This window comes from Ammospiza nelsoni, chromosome 5, assembly GCF_027579445.1.
Source record: "Ammospiza nelsoni isolate bAmmNel1 chromosome 5, bAmmNel1.pri, whole genome shotgun sequence".
NCBI lineage: Eukaryota > Metazoa > Chordata > Aves > Passeriformes > Passerellidae > Ammospiza > Ammospiza nelsoni.
In genome coordinates, this window is record NC_080637.1 from 7,761,215 (window position 1) to 7,782,368 (window position 21,154).

Genomic DNA, 21,154 nt, shown 5'->3' on the forward strand with positions numbered 1-21,154 from the left:
GATGAGGGAAGAGATGAAGATCTGACTCCATGTTTCAGAAGGCTTGGTTTATTATTTTATGATATATATTACATTAAAACTATACTAAAAGCATGGAGGAAAGGATTTCATCAGAAGGCTGGCTAAGAATAGAAAAAGAAAGAATGATAACAAAGGTTTGTTTCTTGGACAGAGAGTCCAAACTAGCTGTGATTGGACATTAATTAGAAACAACCACATGAGCCCAATCCCAGATGCACCTGTTGCATTCCACAGCAGCAGTTAATCATTGTTTGCATTTTGTTTCTGAGGCCTCTCAGCTTCTCAGGAGGAAAAATCCTAAGGAAAGGATTTTTCATAAAAGATGTCTGACATTTCACCTGTGTCTTTATTAGCAATACACTTTGCATACTTTGAGTTTCACTGATTGGCAGTACTCATCTGAATTCCTACAGGCAGCTTCAGCAAGTGCCTTAAAGATGTGTGATTATTAAAATTAAAAAAGGAACTGGTTATTTCTGTGCAAATTTTGCCAGAAATTTAGCATCCTACAAATGATAATTGCAAACCTTCACTATGAATATTCATCCATTACAAGAAAAGGTGATGTGAATGGTTCATTTATTCTGGGCAGATTTGGAAGCAATTCTGCAGCTGGTAAAAAGGAAAATAATAAGTTTGTCTTCATGAGGCTGCAGTCATTTACAGACTGAAATAACCTCAGCATTTTCTGTTTGCTCCTTGAGGCTTTTACATGAAGGCATTCAGTGTTTTGGGGAACTCAAAGGTGTATTTCACAGGAAATATGACATTCTTAAAAATCTCCTAACAATTACATCTGCTCAGCTTTACTTGTCATGGCAAAGGTTCAGATGTCTCCCATCCAGGCACCTCTGTTTACAGGTATGCACACCTTAGGTAATTTTTCCTGTACAAACAAGTGGCAAAGGGGGCAATAACAAGACCCAAATATGCAAATTAAACAGGAAAGTCAGAAATAATTGGAATAAACCCAGACTGGTCTGATCTTTTATATTCTGACATCTGTGTATTAAATGCTGTAGCAGCTGGAGAGGAATTTTGGCTTTTGGAGAGGAAATTTTGGCTGAGCATCACATTAGGAACTCCTAGGATCACAGAATATCCTGAGTTGGAAGGGGCACACAAGGATCATTGAGTCCAGCTCCTGGCCCTGCACAGGACACCCAGAGTCACACCCTGTGCCTGAGAGCGTTGTCCAAATGCTCCTTGAGCTCTGTCAGGCTCAGAGCTGTGACCACTGCCCTGGGGAGCCTCTCCCAGTGCCCAACCACCCTCTGGGTGAAGAAACTTTTCCTGATATCCAGCTTAAACCTCCCCTGACACAGCTTCAGGCCATTCCCTTGGGTCCTGTCACTGATCACCCTAGAAGACATCAGTGCCTGTCCCTCTGCTCCCCCTCATGAGGATGTTGAAGACCATCATAAGGTCCGCCCCTGTTGGGGTCTCTAGCTGGTCAGAATGACCCCGAGATACATTAGAAAGTCTCTTTTCCCCACCCAGCACTCAAAGAAGGAGTCAGAGCTCTTAATTTCTTAGTCTCAAGGTTGTTTATTGTATCTTATCTATAAAATTTTTTGTCCTGTCCTGCCAAGGTCCGTCCAGCAGGACAGTTCCAGGCACTCTGCCTGCCCCCAGGGTGGTGTTATCTTTTTATACTAAAAACTATGTATACACTATTTACAATTACTTTCCAACACCTATCACCTATGTTAGACAGTGAGCTTCTACTCTAAACCAATCCCAAAGTACCAACATCACAGCCGAAGATGGAGGCCAAGAAGAAGAAGAAAGGCTGGACATGCCCAGTTCCCTCCATCTTGCCCCCCTGAATCCCCATTCTAAAAACCCCAAAATCTACTTTTCACCCCATAATAAATTCACTATCATTCTACTTAATTTGTCATGGCTTGCAAATCTTCATCTAAGGTTGGTAATTTGCTCCATGGGTCATAATCAAAACCACTGGGGCATCCTGGGCTCGGTGTCAGGGGTCTTGGCTGCTCAGGACAGCCAGAGGGATGTCCTGGGTCCTGACATCCCCCCTGCCTCTTGTTCCATTGCCCTGGCCATGTCCTACCATGATTAAAGAGATCCCTCCAAGGTCATGTGGTGTCTCTGCAGTCAGGCATAGACATTTATTTTGACATACATGAAATTGTTTTTGAGGTTCTTAATCTTTGGGGGTAGAAGAGGCGTCTTTCTGCCATTTTACTTTTCTACTCAATCTTCATTTTGTACAGTATTCACTCTGCAATCTTAGCACGTTAGAATATTCAAATCCCATTTACATATATAGAAAAAGGCTCCTAAATGCTCTGTAATTAGATGATTCAGAGTAAGAGCCATTTCATTTGGTCTGACCCAAATCTGCTGTTTATCACTGCATACAGTCTGAGTACACGCCAGGGTTTTCTTCTGTGCTGTAACAAACTCATCAAATTGGTGGAGAAGTCTATTTTATTGTTCTCAGAGAATGAAATATTGTTTTTGCTTTCTTGGTCGTCATGGAAAGGAGTAGAGAAGCAATTTTAGAGCTGCCAACTTTTTATGAGGCTGATCTGGAATACTAATTCAAAACTCACATTAAACATCTGATCAAAGTGTTTTGGGTTCCATTATCGTGGATTTCTTAAATAGAAGCAGATGGTATTTTACTGTGTGACAGCATTGAGATTTCCTTTCTCTCCGTTTTATCCAGGGGGAGTACTATTCATGTGAATTCTTATGTAATTCTTAAAACCAAAAAGCCCAAATATATAAAAAGCTAACATGATGCATGCAACTTTTCCTAATGAGGTAAATTCTCCATCTCTATATCAGTCTTTATTGCACTTCCCAAAACAGAATTTGGAAGCCCCAGATCCTCCATGATTAAAACTTAAGGATGCAAACAGGTTTTGTGTGATTTATATTTTTTTGTGCAGTAATGTTCCTCTGGCAATAAAATTTGAACAAGAAATGGCGAAGGTCCTTAAGCATCACTATTAACAGGGATTAGCTAAGAAGAAAATCCCAGGTGTCAGGGTCACACTGTAGTGCTTTCTGTCATAGTTGTAACAATAACCTGAAATAGCATGTGAAATCTCCCATGGAAACATTGGTAGGGCTCCACCCAAATTTAAAGCTCTGCCCATGTAATCAGCGGGCTGTGAAAAGGTCTCATATCAATTTCCTGTATTTTCTTCCAAAAAACCAGTCATTTATCAAACAAAGTGGGGCATTGCTCCCTCTCCATCAGCTTTGCTACTGGTTTATCTATTTATTCCTTGCCCCAGAATTACAACTCATTTACTCTGTAAATCTGCAGGTTTGACTCTGCTGTATTCGGTGAAGAAATGTTGTTATTAGACTCCAAGTTTACATTGAAGACTAAGAGAGCAGCTTATGCTATTTTCTGTCCCAAGCTACTCCCTGAGGCAATCCAGGACAGTTCTGCATTACAGCAGATCTGAGAGGTGATTCTCCTAATGATGTGATTAAAAGCAGATCTTCTTTGGGTGGCAAAAGTAGATTTTCAGGGGATGATTTTATGAATTAAGCAGGCAGAACTGGTTCTATAAGCCAGAATTTGTCCTGTCTGGTCTAAATCAAAAAGAAAACGGAATATATATATATATATATATATTGCTTTGTTCTATGGGATAATAAAGTCTTCAGGAGTGTCAGACTATTACCATGACTGATAGAAAGTGAATCCTGGCTCCCAGCACTATGAATTTTGCATAGAGGTTAAGATAATGACCTTTATAAAAGCAGCTCCCAGAATTGCTGCACGAGGCCACGAGTTTCAGTGCCTGGAATGTGGATGAAGTATCCCCTGCCCTCGAGATTGCTTCCAGACCTGTGGTTCTGAGATTAGGAAGGGCTCTGCTTTCAGTTATCCTGCATAGTGGTATCATGCCAATGAGGCCATGCTAGTTTAATATAAATTGCACATCATAACTTTGCATTTCTGCACAAGACAAAAAAAAACCCCAAAACCAAAACCAAAACAAAACAGACCCTTCTCCCTGTCCAAAAATCAAAGCACTGTGAAACTTGTAAAGCACTTAAAATTCAGTTTCCTTGTGGAGACAACTGTGGGGTTTTACAGTTTTTGAGAATAAGGAATTCCAGACAGGGCAGTTCAGCTTTACCAACTGTGAATAATCAGTCCCTACTGTTACTTGTAGACCCTAGTGTGGAGAAATATCCTCATGTTTGGGTACAGTCTTGGTGAAAACAACAGGCTTGGTATGGGCTTGAGTAATTTAAATGCCTTGTAGGAGCTTTGTAGGGTCACTTTGTAGGGTCACTTTTAATCCTCATTGGAACAAGTGGAAATATTCTTAGCAATGTCAGTGATTCTTAACTATTCTCTGAAGGCGGGTGGTTTGGGATGGCCCTGAGCAAAGGTGTGTCTGCAGCACAGATACCTGCTTTTCAACACGTTCCTAGGACTATCCTAGCCAGAAAAAAATAGGTGTCTGCTGGATGTCATTCATCCCATTTTATTGCAGGTGTCTGAAAGAAGCCATGTGAATCCAAATGCACAGCAGATGGTTCTGAAATGTTTGATACTCCAACAGCTCCACCTAAAAAATCAGAGAGAGCTTTAGGCTATTTTTAGCGAATCAGTGTAACAGGACAAAATCCTTCAAGTCTTCAAAAGATAACAATCATCCCACAATCTTTTTCAATGAAAACTGCAGTTGGTACAAAACACACTTATTGTTAGCTCACTTACTAAATTTATGTCATAGACTCAGTGCTACAATTGTGTGGAGGCCCCACAACCTCTCTCCACACGGTCTTGTTGGATATCGCAGCAGCTTTGGTTGATGTTTGCAAGTCCCTTCTCCATAAACTCAGTTGTCAGCTCTGGGAATTCCTGACACCACTTCAGGATGTTTGGCACAGCAGGCTGACTGTTTTAATGTTGCTCTTCCTTGGCTGTCACTCTGCCAAGGACTTTTTAAATCTCTGAAATTACTTAAGAAAGCTTTAAGATAAAATGAGCATCACTTAATAAAAAGCAAACTATTTAATCAGTTATTAGTTTCAAAGTGACATATCAAAAGATAAGTGATTATATACCTTAGAGTTTCCTCTGTGCTGGCAATGGGATGTCTGAAAACTATGAGGTGAATGTATTACAGATGGAGAAGGTCCTGGCCAGGCTTGCAGTCCATCAGCACAAAACTCAGAACGTGTTGGGTGATAAAAAGTGAATCAGACAATCAGACTTTACAATGGCTGTCACCATCATATTTTCTGAAAAATCCCCTTTCCCAGGATTCTTCTCCTGGAAAGCTGAGAAACCTCAGAGAAAAAGGAAAACAATAATTATCTGATTTTCTTCTCCTGTGTTTTGCTGCTTTGGAATGTGTTTGGAGATTGTTTACCAACAGGTGGTTGTTTCATTGGTTTAATGTGAATTGTTTTGACTCAATGGCCAATCAGGGCCAAGTTGTGTTGAGACTCTGGAAAGAGTCATGAGTTTCATTTTTTATCTTTCTAGTAAGTACTTTCTACTTCTGTAAGTACCCTTTCTGTATTCTTTAGTATAGTTTAGTATAGCATTCTTTAATATAATATAGTATCATAAAATAAAATCATAATAAATGAGCCTTCTGAGAACATAGAGTCAGATTCATCATTCCTTCCTTCATCTGGGCACCCCTCAAATACAATATATGCCTACATTTAATTAACTCTGAAGTTTGGCAGAAAAAATGCCTGGAAATAAGAATGTTCAGCCTGCAGGATTTGTCTCTGCATGTGGGAAAGTGATAGAGAAGCAACTTGTTCAGCTGCAGCAAAACCACCCAGGTGTTATGATGGGTGGGCTGAGCACAACCTCTCATCATCCTTTTGAAAAGGCTGTAATTTCATTACTCTGATAAATATCAAGGGTCACTTTAAGTCTTAAAACAGAGATTGCTTTCACAAAGCTTTTAACCTCAGGCTGACATTCTACCTTACCTCCATGGCAAAGCCCATTTTTTAGAGATTAATGCAAACACACTGTTCACTTTGCAAAGTTATTTTCAAATTCACTCCCTCTGATCTCTTGCAGGTCTGTGGGTTTCTAATGACGCCAGTGTTTGTATTTTTTACAGCCAGAGGTACTAAAGATTCACCTTGCCCTCACCTTCACTGCATCTCAGTAATATCTAGGGATGAGTTAATGCATAGTTTCATGAGGTGTTTAAACAAATCTTTCCATCCCTCAGCAGGGGAAGAGTTCTGTCATCTTTTTGGTCTGGAATGGGCTGTTTTGGTTCCATCCTGAGATGTTTGATCCTCCTCATGGCCCTGGAGGCCTGGCTAAAACCCACCTCTAATTAATTGTGCCAGGATGAGGCTCCTCATGGATCATCCTCTGCCTCATCTTGGGCAGGTCTAGGCTGCAATGAGCCTCCGTGTGCCAAGGGCAAACAGACAAATGCTCCAGCTTGAGCATCCATGGCTCTATAGAAGCATGGATCAAGGAGATTTGCATTCTACTTGCCAGATACTGAACTTTTTTGGATATAATCAGCTGGCAGACAAACTCCTCTTGTCCTGCTGTAAGTCCTTTTCATCCAAACATCTCAAAGGCTGATTAAATACTAATTTACAGAGACAGACATTGAAATAAAGAAATAAAAAGTGGCTTTCCTGAGACAACAGAAGCCACAGTAAGCCTTTAACTAAGGTGTAAGTTTTGAGGTGATGTTCTGAAAAAGAATAAATTTTATCTGGGATGAGTCAGTGGCAGTGATGTGAGTGGAAAGACATCCCTGGAGCTCTTGTTTTACCACCACACTCAGCTCTCTCTCAGGGACCCACCCCTGCTGTGCTGCTCTGCATCTTCATAAGCAGTGGGCTGGCACAGGAGTGGGATCTCTGTTCAGAAAGCTGGGTTTGAGATGAACCGGAGTGCCTCACAGACTTTTAATTCAAAGCATTTTCTTTCAGCTGAATTTGTAGGGAAAGGGGGCATTGGGAAAGATGATGGGGAAAATGGAATTACTACCTTTGGGTAAGGTAGTAAGGTAAGGAGTGGTTTTAAAGAGGGGGGGAAATTCAGGCACCAGCATAATCACAATGAAAGCAAACTCGTAAGGGAAAAATTAATAAATCATAAAAACTACATTTACAAGAATTCTACATAGCTTAGTGCCACTTGAACACCAGCATGTTAATGCAGCGAGCTATTTTTAGTGCAACAAATCACCTCATCCCTTAAACTGCAAATTCACCTTTGTGGATTTTGAAGGCTGAGGTGTATTACCAAATTTAAAAGTGCTGACAGAGCAATCAGTATTTTTGTGGAGCAAATCAAAGTGAGACTTTGTGTCAAAACAACGTCATCCTGAGGGAGCTGGAGAAGCAAACATGCAGAGAAAGGTATATTCCTTGTTTAAATACTGCCATATTCCTTGTAAGGGAAATAGGTTATACTCCGATATATATATATATATCCTAAAGATGATATATAATACTCTTTATAGGGCTCAGAGCACCTGCTTTAAGAGACAATTCTCCCTGAAACCACAGAGGGAGCAACCAAGGCTGACTCTGAGGCATCACCTGGAGGTAGGGACAGGGCTAACGTGAAATGTACAGGTCTGCTCCCTCCTCCTGCAGAAAACCATGCAAAGCCCAGCTGTCCCCCAGATCTGTACGTCCTTTTCTCCAGACAAGTGGTGTTCCCTCTGGGCAAGGGGTAAAAGCCCCCAGGATGGGAGGTGCTGCTCTGTGGCATTCGCATTCCCTGAACATGATTCCTTCACCCAGGGTTTTCTCCTGGGAAGCTGAAAGGCAGAGAGTGAAGCCTCAGAGAAAAGGAAAACAATTTTTATCTCATTTGCTTCTCCTGTGTTGTGCTCATCTGGAATGTGTTTGGAGATTGTTTACCCACAGGTGATTGTTTCATTGGATTCTGCTGTGAGTTGTTTGACTCTTTGGCCAAGCTGTGTCAGGGCTCTGGAGAGAGTCAGGAGTTTTCATTACTATCTTTTTAGCCTTCTGTAAGTATTTTTTCTGTATTCTTTAATATAATATAGTATTCTTTAATATAATATATCAAAAACTAAAAAAAAAAAAATATATCAAAAAGAAATAAATCAGCCTTCTGAGAACATGGAGTCAGATGCATCAATCCTCCCTTCCACAGGGCTCGCTGTGCATTTACAATACTGCTCCTCTGATGGGTTTGGCCCCAAACCTTGCTCTTTTTCCATGAAGATCCATAGAGTGAGCAGGGTCTAATGGATGAAAACCTGTGGGAGTTTTAGGAGAGGGAAGCTCAGCAAGGCAGGCAAAGAATTTACACAATGTTTATTTTTGAGCACGCCAGCATCTGCCTGCGGCACCTGAATGGCTGCAGAAATTGTTTTCAGAAATTAATCATAATTGAGGCTGATGCTCTGGGTAAATGCACCATGACTCATCCAGAGCGGAACCACAGAGAGCCTGCACGGTGACTGTCGCTGTGCTGGGATAAAATAACTCCTCAAACAGATGATGCATGTGACACTTGGATGTGCTCATCTAATTGCAGTAACTGGCGCAGAGAAGAGGAGCTGTTATGAAGGTTTTTGCATTGGCAAACACGTTTGAGGGTATTTATTGCTTCCAGGACTGCTGAGGATGGACAAAAGGCTCCCAGGTGCCCAGAAAGCTGCTAAGAGCACTCAGCATTTTAAGCTTTCCCTGTCATAGCTGCAAAATCATCTAACAGCATGTGCCTTGCTTTGCCTTACATCCTTACCCACAGGAGCAGCTTGATCTAGTGTGTGACATCCCTGCCCCTGGCAGGGGGGCTGGAACTGGGTGATCTTTCCAACACAAACCATTCCATGATTAGCAGTCAAGTGAATGTTGTGTCTTGCTCCTTCAGCCTCCTTACAGCTGAAGCCCCAGGAATGGAGATGGGACCCTGCACTGACATGTAGATCAGCCTTTTGAGGTAGATCAGGCTGCTTGGTGACAGCATCACCTTGAAATCACCTTGAAAAGTTGTATTTCTGTCACATGCTTTTGTAGGGCCAGCACAATTTCACACCCAGATGTGTGAGATCAGAGTCAGTCTTCTCACATGATGAATTACACCTCTGGCTTCTACTAAAATGACTTTATTACAATCTCTGACATTTAGTTGTGTGCTTTTTATTTGGAAAAACTGGGTTTTGAAAGTTTACAAAGGCTTTCTTGGGAGCAGAAAATCAATACTGTTGTTAATACTGAGTTGCAGTCATTTGCTGCCATTGCATGTGTCAGTGCTATCAGCAGTGTCAGCTCAATTCGTTTTTGCTACCAACCACAGCAATAATAAGGTGATAAAATATGTCCTATCTACAAAAAATCCTGTTTATCAAACAGGTGGGACTTTCAGAGCATTTTAATGTTGGCTCAGGATGGCTCCCATTGGTGTCCCTGGGAGTACCTGGTATTGTTTTGCTTGAAGCTTGTCGCAGACATCTTTTATGAAAAAATCCTTTCCTTAGGATTTTTCCTCCTGAGAAGCTGTGAGGCCTCAGGAACAAAATGTAAACAATGATTATCTTCTGCTGTAAAATGCAACAGGTGCATCTGTGATTGGTCTCATGTGGTTGTTTCTAATTAATGGCCAATCACAGCCCAGCTGGCTTGGACTTTGTCCGAGACAGAAGCTTTTGTTATCATTCTTTCTTTTTATATTCTTAGCTTAGCTAGCCTTCTGATGAAACCTTTTCTTCTATTCTTTTAGTATAGTTTTAATGAAATATATATCATAAAATAATAAATCAAGCCGTCTGAAACATGGAGTCAGATCCTTGTCTGTTCCCTCATCCTTGGACCCCTGTGAACACAGTCACAGAAACTTTTGAAGAGATTTGAGGAGATATTGTCATTGATTCAGGGGATGCAGAAAGACCTTTGAGAAACCATTGAAAATGCAGTGTTTTAATCACAAAATTTCCATCAAGTTCAGGCAGGTCAATAGAAAACATGAGCCCTGTTTCCTTCCAGAGAACAGTATCATAAAATCATAAAATGTTTTGGGTTGGAAGGGACCTTTAAAGGTCATCTGGTCAAACTGTGTGAAAGCCTTGTGATGTTTTGATTTTTCTTTTCCTTGAAAAGCAAGATGTTTCTGATAGGGTGGGTGGGAGAGGGAGTTCTGCTCACTACACTGTGGGATAGTGGCTTCTGACACTTTGGTGATGGAACAAGGGACAACGGTGACTGGAGAATCTGGGCAACATGGGGACCCCTTGGTCAGAAATACAGCAGTGCATGGAGGCTGCTTTGCTTTCTGCTCCTTCCTAGAGCCAAGAGTGCATCTGCAGAGCCCTTGCCAGCCTAGAGTGGATGTGATCAGCCTCAACACCCCTGCCATCACTGTTGAGATGAGTACAAAGTTACACCAAACTGTTCTCCTCTGCAGAAAGCAATTCAGTCCATGCCACTCCTCCTAACTTAGTTCACACACCAAACCAACACAGGCAGAACATGCAGATTTTAGCTTTCTAATAATTTACACTGCATTACTTTGCAGATTGCTAACCCTACCCCCCATCTCTTTGGACATAACCATGTCACCATGGATCCCTGACAGTCCTCTAACAAGGCAGGATTTTGCACACAAAGTCAAGAGGATCATCATTACTCAAAACCGTCTTTCTACCCAATAGCACACAAATAGGAAAAAGATGCCTGTGGATGAATAGCTGAGAAACCCTAATAACAGCAGTAAAAGTCTTTGGATACTGATCCTACTGTCTGTGCCCAGTTGTCTTCGAAATAATTACCCTTGCTATTCCTTCTTACTCAAAACAAACATGCTAACTTGATTTTCATGCAGTGATCATCTCTTTTTATCCTATATATGATAGGGAGGAGAATCAGATGGTCCATAGACTATAAAACTGAAAATTAGTATTTCTCCCTTAGTTTAGAAAGCAAAGAAAGAGCTGTCCAATCATGTGGCTATCTCAAAAGCAGAGAACTCAGAACTGAATTTCTTGTGATTCAGATTCAAGCAATCTTAACCTCTTTTCTCCAGGCCTGTGGATAGAAATGGTACAGAAGTGCTTTGGGTTTTTATGTCTAACCTTTGCACAGCTCATATTAAATTGTATGTATTCAAGGAGCTGTTCTAGTGCCAAGCCAAGAGCAAGATTTACAGGGAAATACACCTAAAGTCACAATAAGAGAAAGGATGAACAGAGAAATCACAAATGGAAGGCTTTGAGAGGTTTAAAGTGGATCCAAAGGATGAAGTTTGCTAGAAAAGCAAAATATCAGGCACTCTAAACATCTCTAGGGAGAAAAGGCAAAAATACAGCATTGAGGAGCACAGGAGGGAAAGGGATAAATCCTGAATGTTCCACCTAGGAGTGGGTATTATGAAAAGGCTGTACAAGCTGATCCTGGCCTTCCTCCACCCAGCAAGCCTTGTTTTTCAGGTGTGGGTTTAAATCAGGAGGCTACAGCTATGTGATGAAGCCTCTCAATTGCGTCACTTGTAACCCCGGTACCACATCACTTCCCCTGTGCTGGGCTCTGGTTTGGAAGCAGGTGGCGCTGAGGGTAGGGTATAAACCAGCCAGACATGTACCAGTTAATACACCCCAAAGCTGGAAGATGTGAACCTTGTTTAAAGAGGACTCTCTCTAGATAGCAGAAAATTATTTAGGGTGGCTTCATTGCACCATGTATGAGTGTCTATATCAGAACCACCTGTACAGTTAATGGAGAGAAAAGACATTCAACTCCTCCTCAAGTAGATGATTAAAACAATGTCTGATGAAGGCTACCTTCACATTCAGCTCTGGATTCTGTAAGGTTCCCTTTAGAAAAAGGTTTCTGATGTGTTTATAACTTATATTTTAGGGGAAGGTGAATAGTGCTCCCAGAGCCCTACAAGCTGAGGGTGACAAAGTTAAATGAGGTGAATCCCAGCACTGGGTTCTTCCATGGGCTACAGGAGAACCTGAGAGAGATCTCAGTGCAAATGCCATCCATTTTTTACAGTGACTGCTCGGCCATCACATCAGCTGTCTCAGCTGGGCTCCCCAGATTATTCCAGCATGGAGTCACGATGGTCCTTGAATGATTTGACAGTATAAGTGATGTCTAAGTAGGTCAGAGGCCTGGGTATAAACATTCTTTTCGTATTGGTTTGTATCTTGAATTTCTAAAGAGCTTGAAAAGTTTGCAAGTACAAAAGTAAGAACATTTGTAGGAGCAAGCACATATTTTAAGGTTTTCTTGAACTGCACTCAGTAAAGCAGCAGGATGACACAAGGTCTTGAAAGAGTGCTGTTTTGTCTCAGATAAAGTATTTCCTCATGGAAGGTACACAGATGACCAGGTTATATGGGAAAATATATGGTTTACAAGAAAAAGAATAAGTCAGAGCAGGACATGCTGTGGTAGAGCTCACAGATGGATGTGTTAGCAAGCTAAAAGGATGGTACCTTCTGTGGGAAAGCAGTTACTCTTGCAGTGCAATCACAAAATTTAACCACATGGATAGTCAACAATGTTAGAAAACGAGTTTCAGCAAAGAAACTCCATGAAATTGTTCTATGTTGGTCAGCTTTTCCAAAAGTTGCAGTGAAATTTGTGTGCAGGCAAGGTTTTTAAGGCAATTTCACCAGAAAGAGGCAGAGCAGAAAGGGGTTAACAGCTTCATTTACTGCGTGATGTATTCTCACGAAAGGCACTGTCAGCCCACAGACCTGACTAATCCCCAGTGTGGTTACTAATTGCTGCCATCCAAACAGTAGCTGGCAGCCATTTAATTTTCCCTTTCACTTGGTGTCATTAACATTAGTGACATATGGCTCTGTCCCTGCCCCAACTAGTGGCTACCAGGGAAACCCATGGCCTGAGCTTTGCAAATATAAAAGTCCATGATTAACTTTCAGCATCTTGATGGTGTCAGGAAGAACTGTTTACAGATCTGGATCCTAAATGCCTGCAAGCTGTTGGGTTTTTTTCTGGGCACAACTTAGAATAGCAGTATAAAGGCACTTTTAGATCTTTAACTTATACCAGGCTGATGCACAATAAAATTCAGGTAATAGGGGAGATGTAGCTTGAAACACATTACAGTATAAATTAGTACTTGCTACTTTGCTTTTTTTCCTTTCTTTTTCACTTTAATGTAGTTGAGCTGAGCAATTGTTTATAAGTGAGATTGCATAAATCTTCTGAATTACTTTTGTATCTTTTCACTTGACTCAAAATATTAGGTCAAGATTTCAGATACAGATCTCAAAACTGTTTCACTCTCTGCTATCTGTTCTTACTACACTTAAAATTCCTTTATCTCTGCTACCTTATATATAGGTGCTACTCTTTTTTGTATGAAAGCCATACAATACATCTCAAATCCCTCACTGCTTTCCTCTACTTCATTTGTTCATGTCTATCTAAGCTCATTAATTTTTAAAACTTTTTATTTTCTGCTGGCCACATGATTACTATGCACTGCGGAATTTTTGCCATTCTGCTTTCAGATAAGATCTTCAGGATTTAGTATCACAGGCATTTCAGATCCTGTTCAGATAGCACAGCAACCATAGTGATGATATTGCTTTTAAAGATTGAGTAATTTCTGGACCTTGTGTCATCTGGAAACAAAGTAAGACAAAAAACAAAATCTCAGATCCTGGTGATTTTTCTTGCTCGGAAGGCAGCAAGTCCCACAGAGGACAGTAGAAAAGCTTTGGTGACTTTCAGCAAGTCTTGAAGAAGAGTATGTAGCCTTTTATTTGTAAATTTACTTAGCCCTGCTCTGAGTTTTAAGGTTAAATAATTTAGTGATGCAAAAGGGTGACAGAGCAGCTGACAAAGCACACTCTGGTACTCCCTTTCCTCACCTGTCCCTGTGCTGTATGGAAGCTGTGCTCACCTGAAGTGACTCTGCTGGCCCTGTTTCCTCCTGGAGGGTCCCTGGGAATCAGCAGCAGTAACCCCACAGTGCAGAGAGCCATTCTGCCAGCAGCCCCCCAGATCTGCTTCCCACTCTGCATTCTTACTCAGGGTCAGCCCCTGCAGCAAGAAGTTCACTTTTCTGCAAGCTGACCTTGTGCTGCAGCACATGCTTCAGTTGAGATGGCCACAATACACAGAGAAACACAATTTCAGAAGGTTTTAAGCACCAGCCCATACAGAGTAACACCATACCACTTCAGAAGGCTCCAAACACCTGCTCTTTATTGCTATTTAGCCCAACCTTTTATCCCCCTCATGTTGATGCACTCCCCTGTGTGCCCTCTGCTCCCTTGGGTGGTTGGTAGCACACCTGGGCACTCCCTGTCTCATCACCTTCAATGCTGCTCACATAATTTTCACAGCTGTACCCATTGAGGATGAGGCTCAGCCACAGCCCCACTCCCAGTCACCACAAACTGTGTGCCCACACCCTTGTACCCATTTTCCTTGTGTGAAAGCCGTGCTGTAACCAACCAATATAATTTTTCCCATATACTTTCAGCATTGCTGAAATTCCTGGGAGTGCCTGCAGTTGTGTGTGTTTTATTTTACCAAAGGTGAAGAGAAATGCTGCTCCAGCTGAAATCAGTGCTCCTCAGACACTGGATTTTATGCTGCAGTTAAGGTGAGCAACAAATCCTTGGGACCAATCTTGTGACCTACCCAGTGCAGAAGCACAAAACATAAAGCAGCAGCAGGATTTCTATTCTGTTTTCCACTTTTTCTGGAAAGATAATTTTATTTTTTTCATGTAACTGATTACACAAGGTGCTTTGTTTGTCATCCTGGTGAGCAATGGGGCCTTTGATGGAAGCACCATAACCCACTTTCCTTCCTCCAGCTGGAGCTCAAATCAGAGCAAGGTTCTGTACAAGAACAAAGGCAAATTGCAAACCTGTCTCCGTTAGCAGAGCATCACAGAGCTCCTTTCCTGACTGCTCCAGCAAGCGTCTCAAGTGACATAAAATGAGCAAATTGAACCATTTTTGTGTTAGCACACAGTCACAGCAATGACACCAGCCAGGGGTGGACAGGGAGCTTGCATGATGCAAAGATGTGACTATGCCCTTGTACCTGCATCTCTTTTCATGAGGTGAATAAAAGCTGAGTCAAACCTGAATCATGGTGAGCAGGAACTGCAGTAAAATTACTGAAAAAAGTCACTCCATGAATTGAAAGAAAAAGGAAAAAGGGCTATCTATTGGAGTCTGAAAAGTGGATCAATAAGGACAGGAACATCTTGTGCCAGCCATAGGAAGCCCTGTGCTGGGCTTTGCTAGTTAGAGAAGAGGAGGCAGAAAGGCAGACCCAGGAGGGATCAGGAAAGTGAGCAGGGCCAACCCCAGAGATGCCAGAGAAGCAGAGGATGATCCGTGCCTGAGGCAGTCACACACTTCATTAGCAATGAGTAGTTGGACATTGCTGGGGAGCAGGAGACAAAATTCGGACTGAAAGGCAACACCAAGGGAGAAACGTGCATAATTCTGGGGGATAAGAATAGTTTGGGTCAGGCCACGAGTAAGCTGCTTTCCCATCTCGCTGAGCCGGTCCCTGCCCTGCTCTGGCCATGAGCTGAGTGGTCCAGGGCACATCCTGCCCGTGGGATCCCACCTGGCCCGGGGGACAGAGGGCATCCTCAGCACATCCTGACCGTGGAATCCTGCCTGGCCTGGGGCACACGGGGCATGCTTAGCACATCCTGCTGGTGGGACACGGGGCATCCTCAGCACATCCTGCCCGTGGGATCCCGCCTGGCCTGGGGAACACGGGGCATCCTTAGCGGTCCGAGGAGAGAGGAGGTGGGTGCAGGCCACCATCCACTCCTAACCATCCTGGCTATCCTCTCAGCAGCCCTGGGAGGATGAATAGGTCAACCAAACACAAATCCGAAAAAACCTAGATTTTCTTCCATCTCCCACCTAGGCTGAATAGCAATCATTATCATCTACAACCTTAAACTCACCCTCCTCAACTTCTACCTATACGCTGTAATAACTGCGACCGTTCTCCTCACCCTAAACGCAATCCAAGTCCTAAAGCTATCTGCCCTAACAACTGCACGGACCAAAATTCTGTCACTACTCCTAACCCTGCTCTCTCTCGCAGGACTACCTCCCCTGACAGGATTCCTGCCCAAATTACTTGTCCTTCAAGAACTGACTGAGCAAGACATAGCCCCATCAGCCACACTTATCTCCCTCCTTTCCCTGCTAAGCCTGTCCTTTTACCTTCGTCTCGCATACTGCACAACAATTACAAACCCCACGCCGCCTGGCGCTGCCAAGGACAGGGACAGGGGTGCCAGCAGCCAGGCGGGGGATGCAGGCCAGCATCCCAGGGCAGGGCTGGGGAAGGGGGGATTCCATCCCGGAGCCTATCGACAGCAGAGGTGCCAGCGGGGGCTGCTGTGTGCTCCCCAGTGCGGGGGTTTTGGGGCTGGCGAGATGCAGCCGGAGGATGCTCCGCTCTCCCTTGGCCGCTCCGGGGCTGGACCGGCCTCGGCAGCGTGCGCCTGCGCTGCCAGCCTTCCTCCCCCTCCCGCCGCCGCTGCTCCTCCTCCCCCCGCTGCCGGCCCCTCCTCCCGGCTCTCCGGTGCCGGCTGCCGGGGCCGGCGGGGCCGCGGTGCGCCGGAGCCCCGGGGTTATGCGCAGGGCCAGGGGCAGCCCGCGGCCGGGGCTCGCAGGTGTCCGGCAGGAGCGGGGGGCGCTGAGCCCCAGCAGCACCCCCGGCCCCGGGAAGGGCTGAGCGGGGGAGGACGAGGATGATGCTGCTGAGGATGCTGAGGATGCGGCGGGCCGGAGGGTACCCGGGCAGCGCCTGGCTGTGCTGCTGGCTGCTGGGCTGGCAGGCGGCCGCCCTGCAGCTGCCGCCCTGCGAAGAGGTGAGATTTCCCGAGTGCTCTTTGGGTTTTCCCCATCCGTAAGGGCGGGTGGGGGGCACGCACCGGCTCGGGAGGAGGGTGGTATTCCAGCCAGGGGTATTCCTGGCTCCCCAGAGCTGTCCGGGGATGGCAGAGGGGTCAGACCCACGGGGAAGGATCCTCTGCGGCTGTGCCCCCCGCACCCCGAGCGGAGCCGCTCCTTGCCCGTCGGTCGCGATCCGCTCTCCCCACTCCCCTTGCCCGTGGTGATCCCTGCTCCTTTCAGTACATGGAAATAGCAGAGTCCTCCCTCCGAACCAAGAGGGCTCGCCCGGCCTCGCTGTTTTAATAAATACCGTGTTGGATCAGCGCAAAGGTGGAGAGTAAGGGAAGGATGGTGTGTGATGTCCCGCCCGCCCGGTGCCAGCTCGGTGTGTCCGGGGCTGAGCCGGGCGTGTGGCATGGCGAGAGAAACTTTCTGGCTCTGTGCTGCCGTAGGAACCCGAACCTGGCGGGAGTCGGTGTGTTCGGTGTGTTCGGAGCGGGGACGCTCCGCACGGCTGTGCGGGATGCGGGGCCGGACAGGGATGCGCAGCCCCGGGTGATCCCTGAGGTTTCCCGGGGAAGGGACCTGGGCTTCATGAAGGTTTTTTCCAGGGTTTCCAGCCTTACTCCTACATGCAGGGAAATCCTCTCTGCTGCTGTTAAAGAGCAAGTGGGTCTTTGCTGTGTTTTAAACCAGCAGCAGAGGTGAGCAGGCTGGGTATCACCATCCCAAACAGGTCTGGATGGCCGGAGCGCTGCTCAGGCAAGCAGAAACCTGTGAGTGCATTAACAATGGTCAGTCCTCTTCCTTTCTAACCCCCTCCTATCTGAGGGTGCTCTGGGACCACAGCTTCCCCAGTTTACCTCTGGCATTGCACCGCTTAGCGAGAGTGAATTTGTGCATTTTCAGAGTGGGCTCGGGCGGGTGACTGCGGCCAGAGGGGAGCACTCGGCTGATGAAGGGTCCTGATCCATGCTTGGAGGTTATTGCAGCTTGGGACCTCCTTGGCTGGGGGTGCAGAAGACCTTCCTGTGGTGAAGGAGAGCATTTCTGACCTGGGGAATATTCTCTCTTTGCCTATGAAATTTCCTTGTTTTCTTCCAAGTGGCAGAGCTCAGCGCTAGCCTAGCGTGGGAAATCTTGCAGCGGGGAGAGGTGATGTCTGGCAAATCAGTGTCTGTTTTGGGCATGTTTCTCCTAAATGTTGATCATTCTCAGGGCATGTTTTTCCTAAATGTTAGTCATTCTCAGAGAGAGGAATTTATGCAGCCACCTGCTTTAAATTACCTATCTGCCTTTTCAGCTAGCGAAGGGAAACAGGTACTTGTAGGGCTGTTTTCATCCTAAAGTCTTTGCATCAAAAAAATGAACCTCTGCAGATGGTTAAAGGTGAGAGCTGAACCTGTGCAGGGTACCAAAAGTATAGAGCTGGTATTTTGAGCATCTTGCACTGGGCTTTAGGTGTGCAAATTCTCTCTGGAGCCCCACTCCTGTACACCTGTGGATCTGGACCTGTGTGCTTTTGCTTTCTTTTCAGAGGGGCTGACAATGTGTTTTACTTGAATTGAGTGCTCTTTGAAACAGAGACAGGGCTCACTCACAGGGTTAAAAAGCTGTGTGTTTCTTGTGCTGGGGTGTGTGTCCCAGGAAATATAATTACAAACATGCCTGGATGGAGACAGAGGGGAGGAAAAAAAGGGAGCTTACAAAGAACCAGGATAGCAGATGAACTGCTTTACAAAAGGGAAGAACAAAAGTTAATATTTTTTGTCTCAAAACGTGTCCATTTGCCCTAGTTCAGTCCAATTTGAGTGACCTGGGTGTATTGTCATTTACAACCTGATGAGACTGTTTTGGGCAGACTCAGACAGGGATGAAGTTGTGCCCTAAGAAAGCGCAGCCTGTCAGAGGGCATTGCAGTCCTTTAAAGACTTGGTAAATGTCCTTTGTTTTACACCCAAAAGCTCTGAGAAGTACAAGGCTTAATGTACTGACAGGTAGCTCATTTTCAATCTATAGGGGATCCTTCTTTAGCAGCACTTTCCCCACTCCTTCCTTGACTACTTGTTTTGGGTTCCCTCACTTATGACAAATACAGATATCTGCTGGTTTGTGAGATTTCTGTGCTGGCACAACATTTGGAGCAGTGGGATCTCTGGCTGTGCCTGAGGCTCTGTGGTGCTCTCATTACATAGATGGTAAAATAATAATGTCTAGCAATGTCACTTTCCAGAAACCTTTTTGTCATTGACTCCATTGGTCAGGGACTGTAGTAATTGAGCCCACTGGATTTAGGAGGGGTGTGTTTGTGCTGCAAACCAAGGGTACAAGCAGCTTCAATGAATGCTCCTGTGAGATTTTGGAGTAAATTGACACAGCCACGAGCTTCTGGCACAGCAGTTCTCAGTCCAGGCTGTGATGGTCATTTACATCATGAGCCCTCCCTGAGCTCTCCAGTGCCAGCAGCAAATTTAAAGGGGATTTGTGCATCTCCAAGAGATGGAGGCAGCCTCAGCTTGGATGCCTGGGGTACAGAACCTGGGGAGACCCATCACTGCTCCCTGTGCCTCTGGTGACCTGGCAGCTCGGATTAGGGCAGTGGTAGAAGAATAAGTATTTGGTGAATTCCTTCTGCTGTGCCAGTGACGATCAGGGTACTCATGCAAATGTTTCATGTGTTGCATAAATTATGACTTTGAGTGGAATTGATGACACCCATGCTTTTCACTGCCATTAAATACACATTAAGCTGTTATCTTGGAAATGATGAGGTATTTATGTCAGTCCCCCTGCTGCTGCAGGGACAATGGTTGTTGCATCTTATATTCCAGTGTTTTGTGCTTTTTCTTTTCTGAACTTTTCAACTGAATGGGTCTTCTTCAGCCTCCCCTTAGAGATTCACCCAAATCTGTGCAGATTTTGCTTTTAGGACATTTGATACTCAGCCTAAATGGATATTTTCTTCATTTCCTCTTTCCCTGAGTTGTTTTTTGCAATAATAATAAAAAAAAATTGAACTCCCTGAGTTCTCTTGATTCCCGTTCAGCCAAATCGCTTTCAAAGAGAGATACAGAGTATCCTGCTGGCAAAGATGTTTTCTTTCATACTCCTGTGCAACTCTCAGTTATTATGCAGATTGAGAAGTGCCTTTGACATTGATAATAAATGTGATTCTGATACATTGCATGGTTTACCTGCTATTTTAGTAGACAGGTAAATTAAAGGGTAATGCTAAATGCTCTCTTTAAGGGAATGTATTTTTGCACTAGTCTGCTAGAATCCTTATGGAAAAGACAAAAACAATACAAGAAATGTTCCTGGAAAATAAGAGTCTTATAAAATCACTTGAAGGCAAAGGCATCTTAAGAATAAAGGAGGAGCATGAAATTGAACTTGGGTCAAGTAAGGGAGATTTGGTGTGTTGAAATAGTGCCAATTCTCATGAGGAGAAAAGGTTAAAAAATCTAGTATGCCTAAGCTAAGTGTGAAGTATTTTTAGTACATTAGTATGTTAAATCAGGATACTAGGTACTGAGATAAGCAGTGTGGGAAGCAAGGTGAAATTCTGTATTTGCAAGTAAAGGGTGGAGAGGAGATGTGTCAGTCCTGGAAAGGTGTCACATAAGCCAGCACACCTGTCACACATGGCAGGAGTGACAGGGATGTGTGCTGGCAGGAACCTGGATATCTGAAACACCTGAATATCTGAATATCCTGTGCTGTAAGTGAGCTGGACCTGCTTGGGAAGAGGTTTGGAGTCACTGCAGAAGGCTCTGTGGAGGCAGCACATGTGCAGGTGGTGAAGCAGTTTGGGTGGGTGATTAAAAGGAAAAGAGAAGAATAAAACCTGTCAGAGGGGTTGTGTGCCCTGTCATTAGCACTCAGGAACAGTGAATGCTGTGTTTGTTCTGCAGCTGGTTAATGAGCACACAGTGATCACAGCAGAGGGTGGGGCTGTCTTGGTGAGGAGGGAGTGACTTAAACAGAGCAAGAAAGAGAAGAATTATCCCATGTGTTAATGCATGGGATAGAGAAAATTAATGAGATGCAAATCTACGGGATAAGGTAGAAATAAAAATTACTTTTGTGCACTTGAAAGGCTAAATGTTTTTATTATTAAAAGATAATAATTTTTTATTTTTATGTAACCATAGACAACCTTTGGGTTGATTGAATACAACTATTTGATTTCTGTTGGCTTTAAAATCTTTGAAGGGATTTGCTCATTTAGGAAGGAATTCTCCCTCTAAATTGGTTTCCTTGCTGCC

General features: G+C 44.2%; 1 protein-coding gene across 1 annotated transcript in view; it reads left to right on the top strand.

Moving 5' to 3' along the window:
• The first annotated feature begins 16,581 nt into the window (after nt 1-16,581).
• ELAPOR2 (endosome-lysosome associated apoptosis and autophagy regulator family member 2) overlaps nt 16,582-21,154 on the top strand; it is a 102,021-nt gene continuing 97,448 nt past the window's right edge. Inside the window, exon 1 of the mRNA XM_059472843.1 lies at nt 16,582-16,861. Within this exon, the coding sequence (XP_059328826.1) occupies nt 16,742-16,861 (120 nt within the window). The 5' untranslated portion in view covers nt 16,582-16,741. The remainder of the gene's footprint in view (nt 16,862-21,154) is intronic.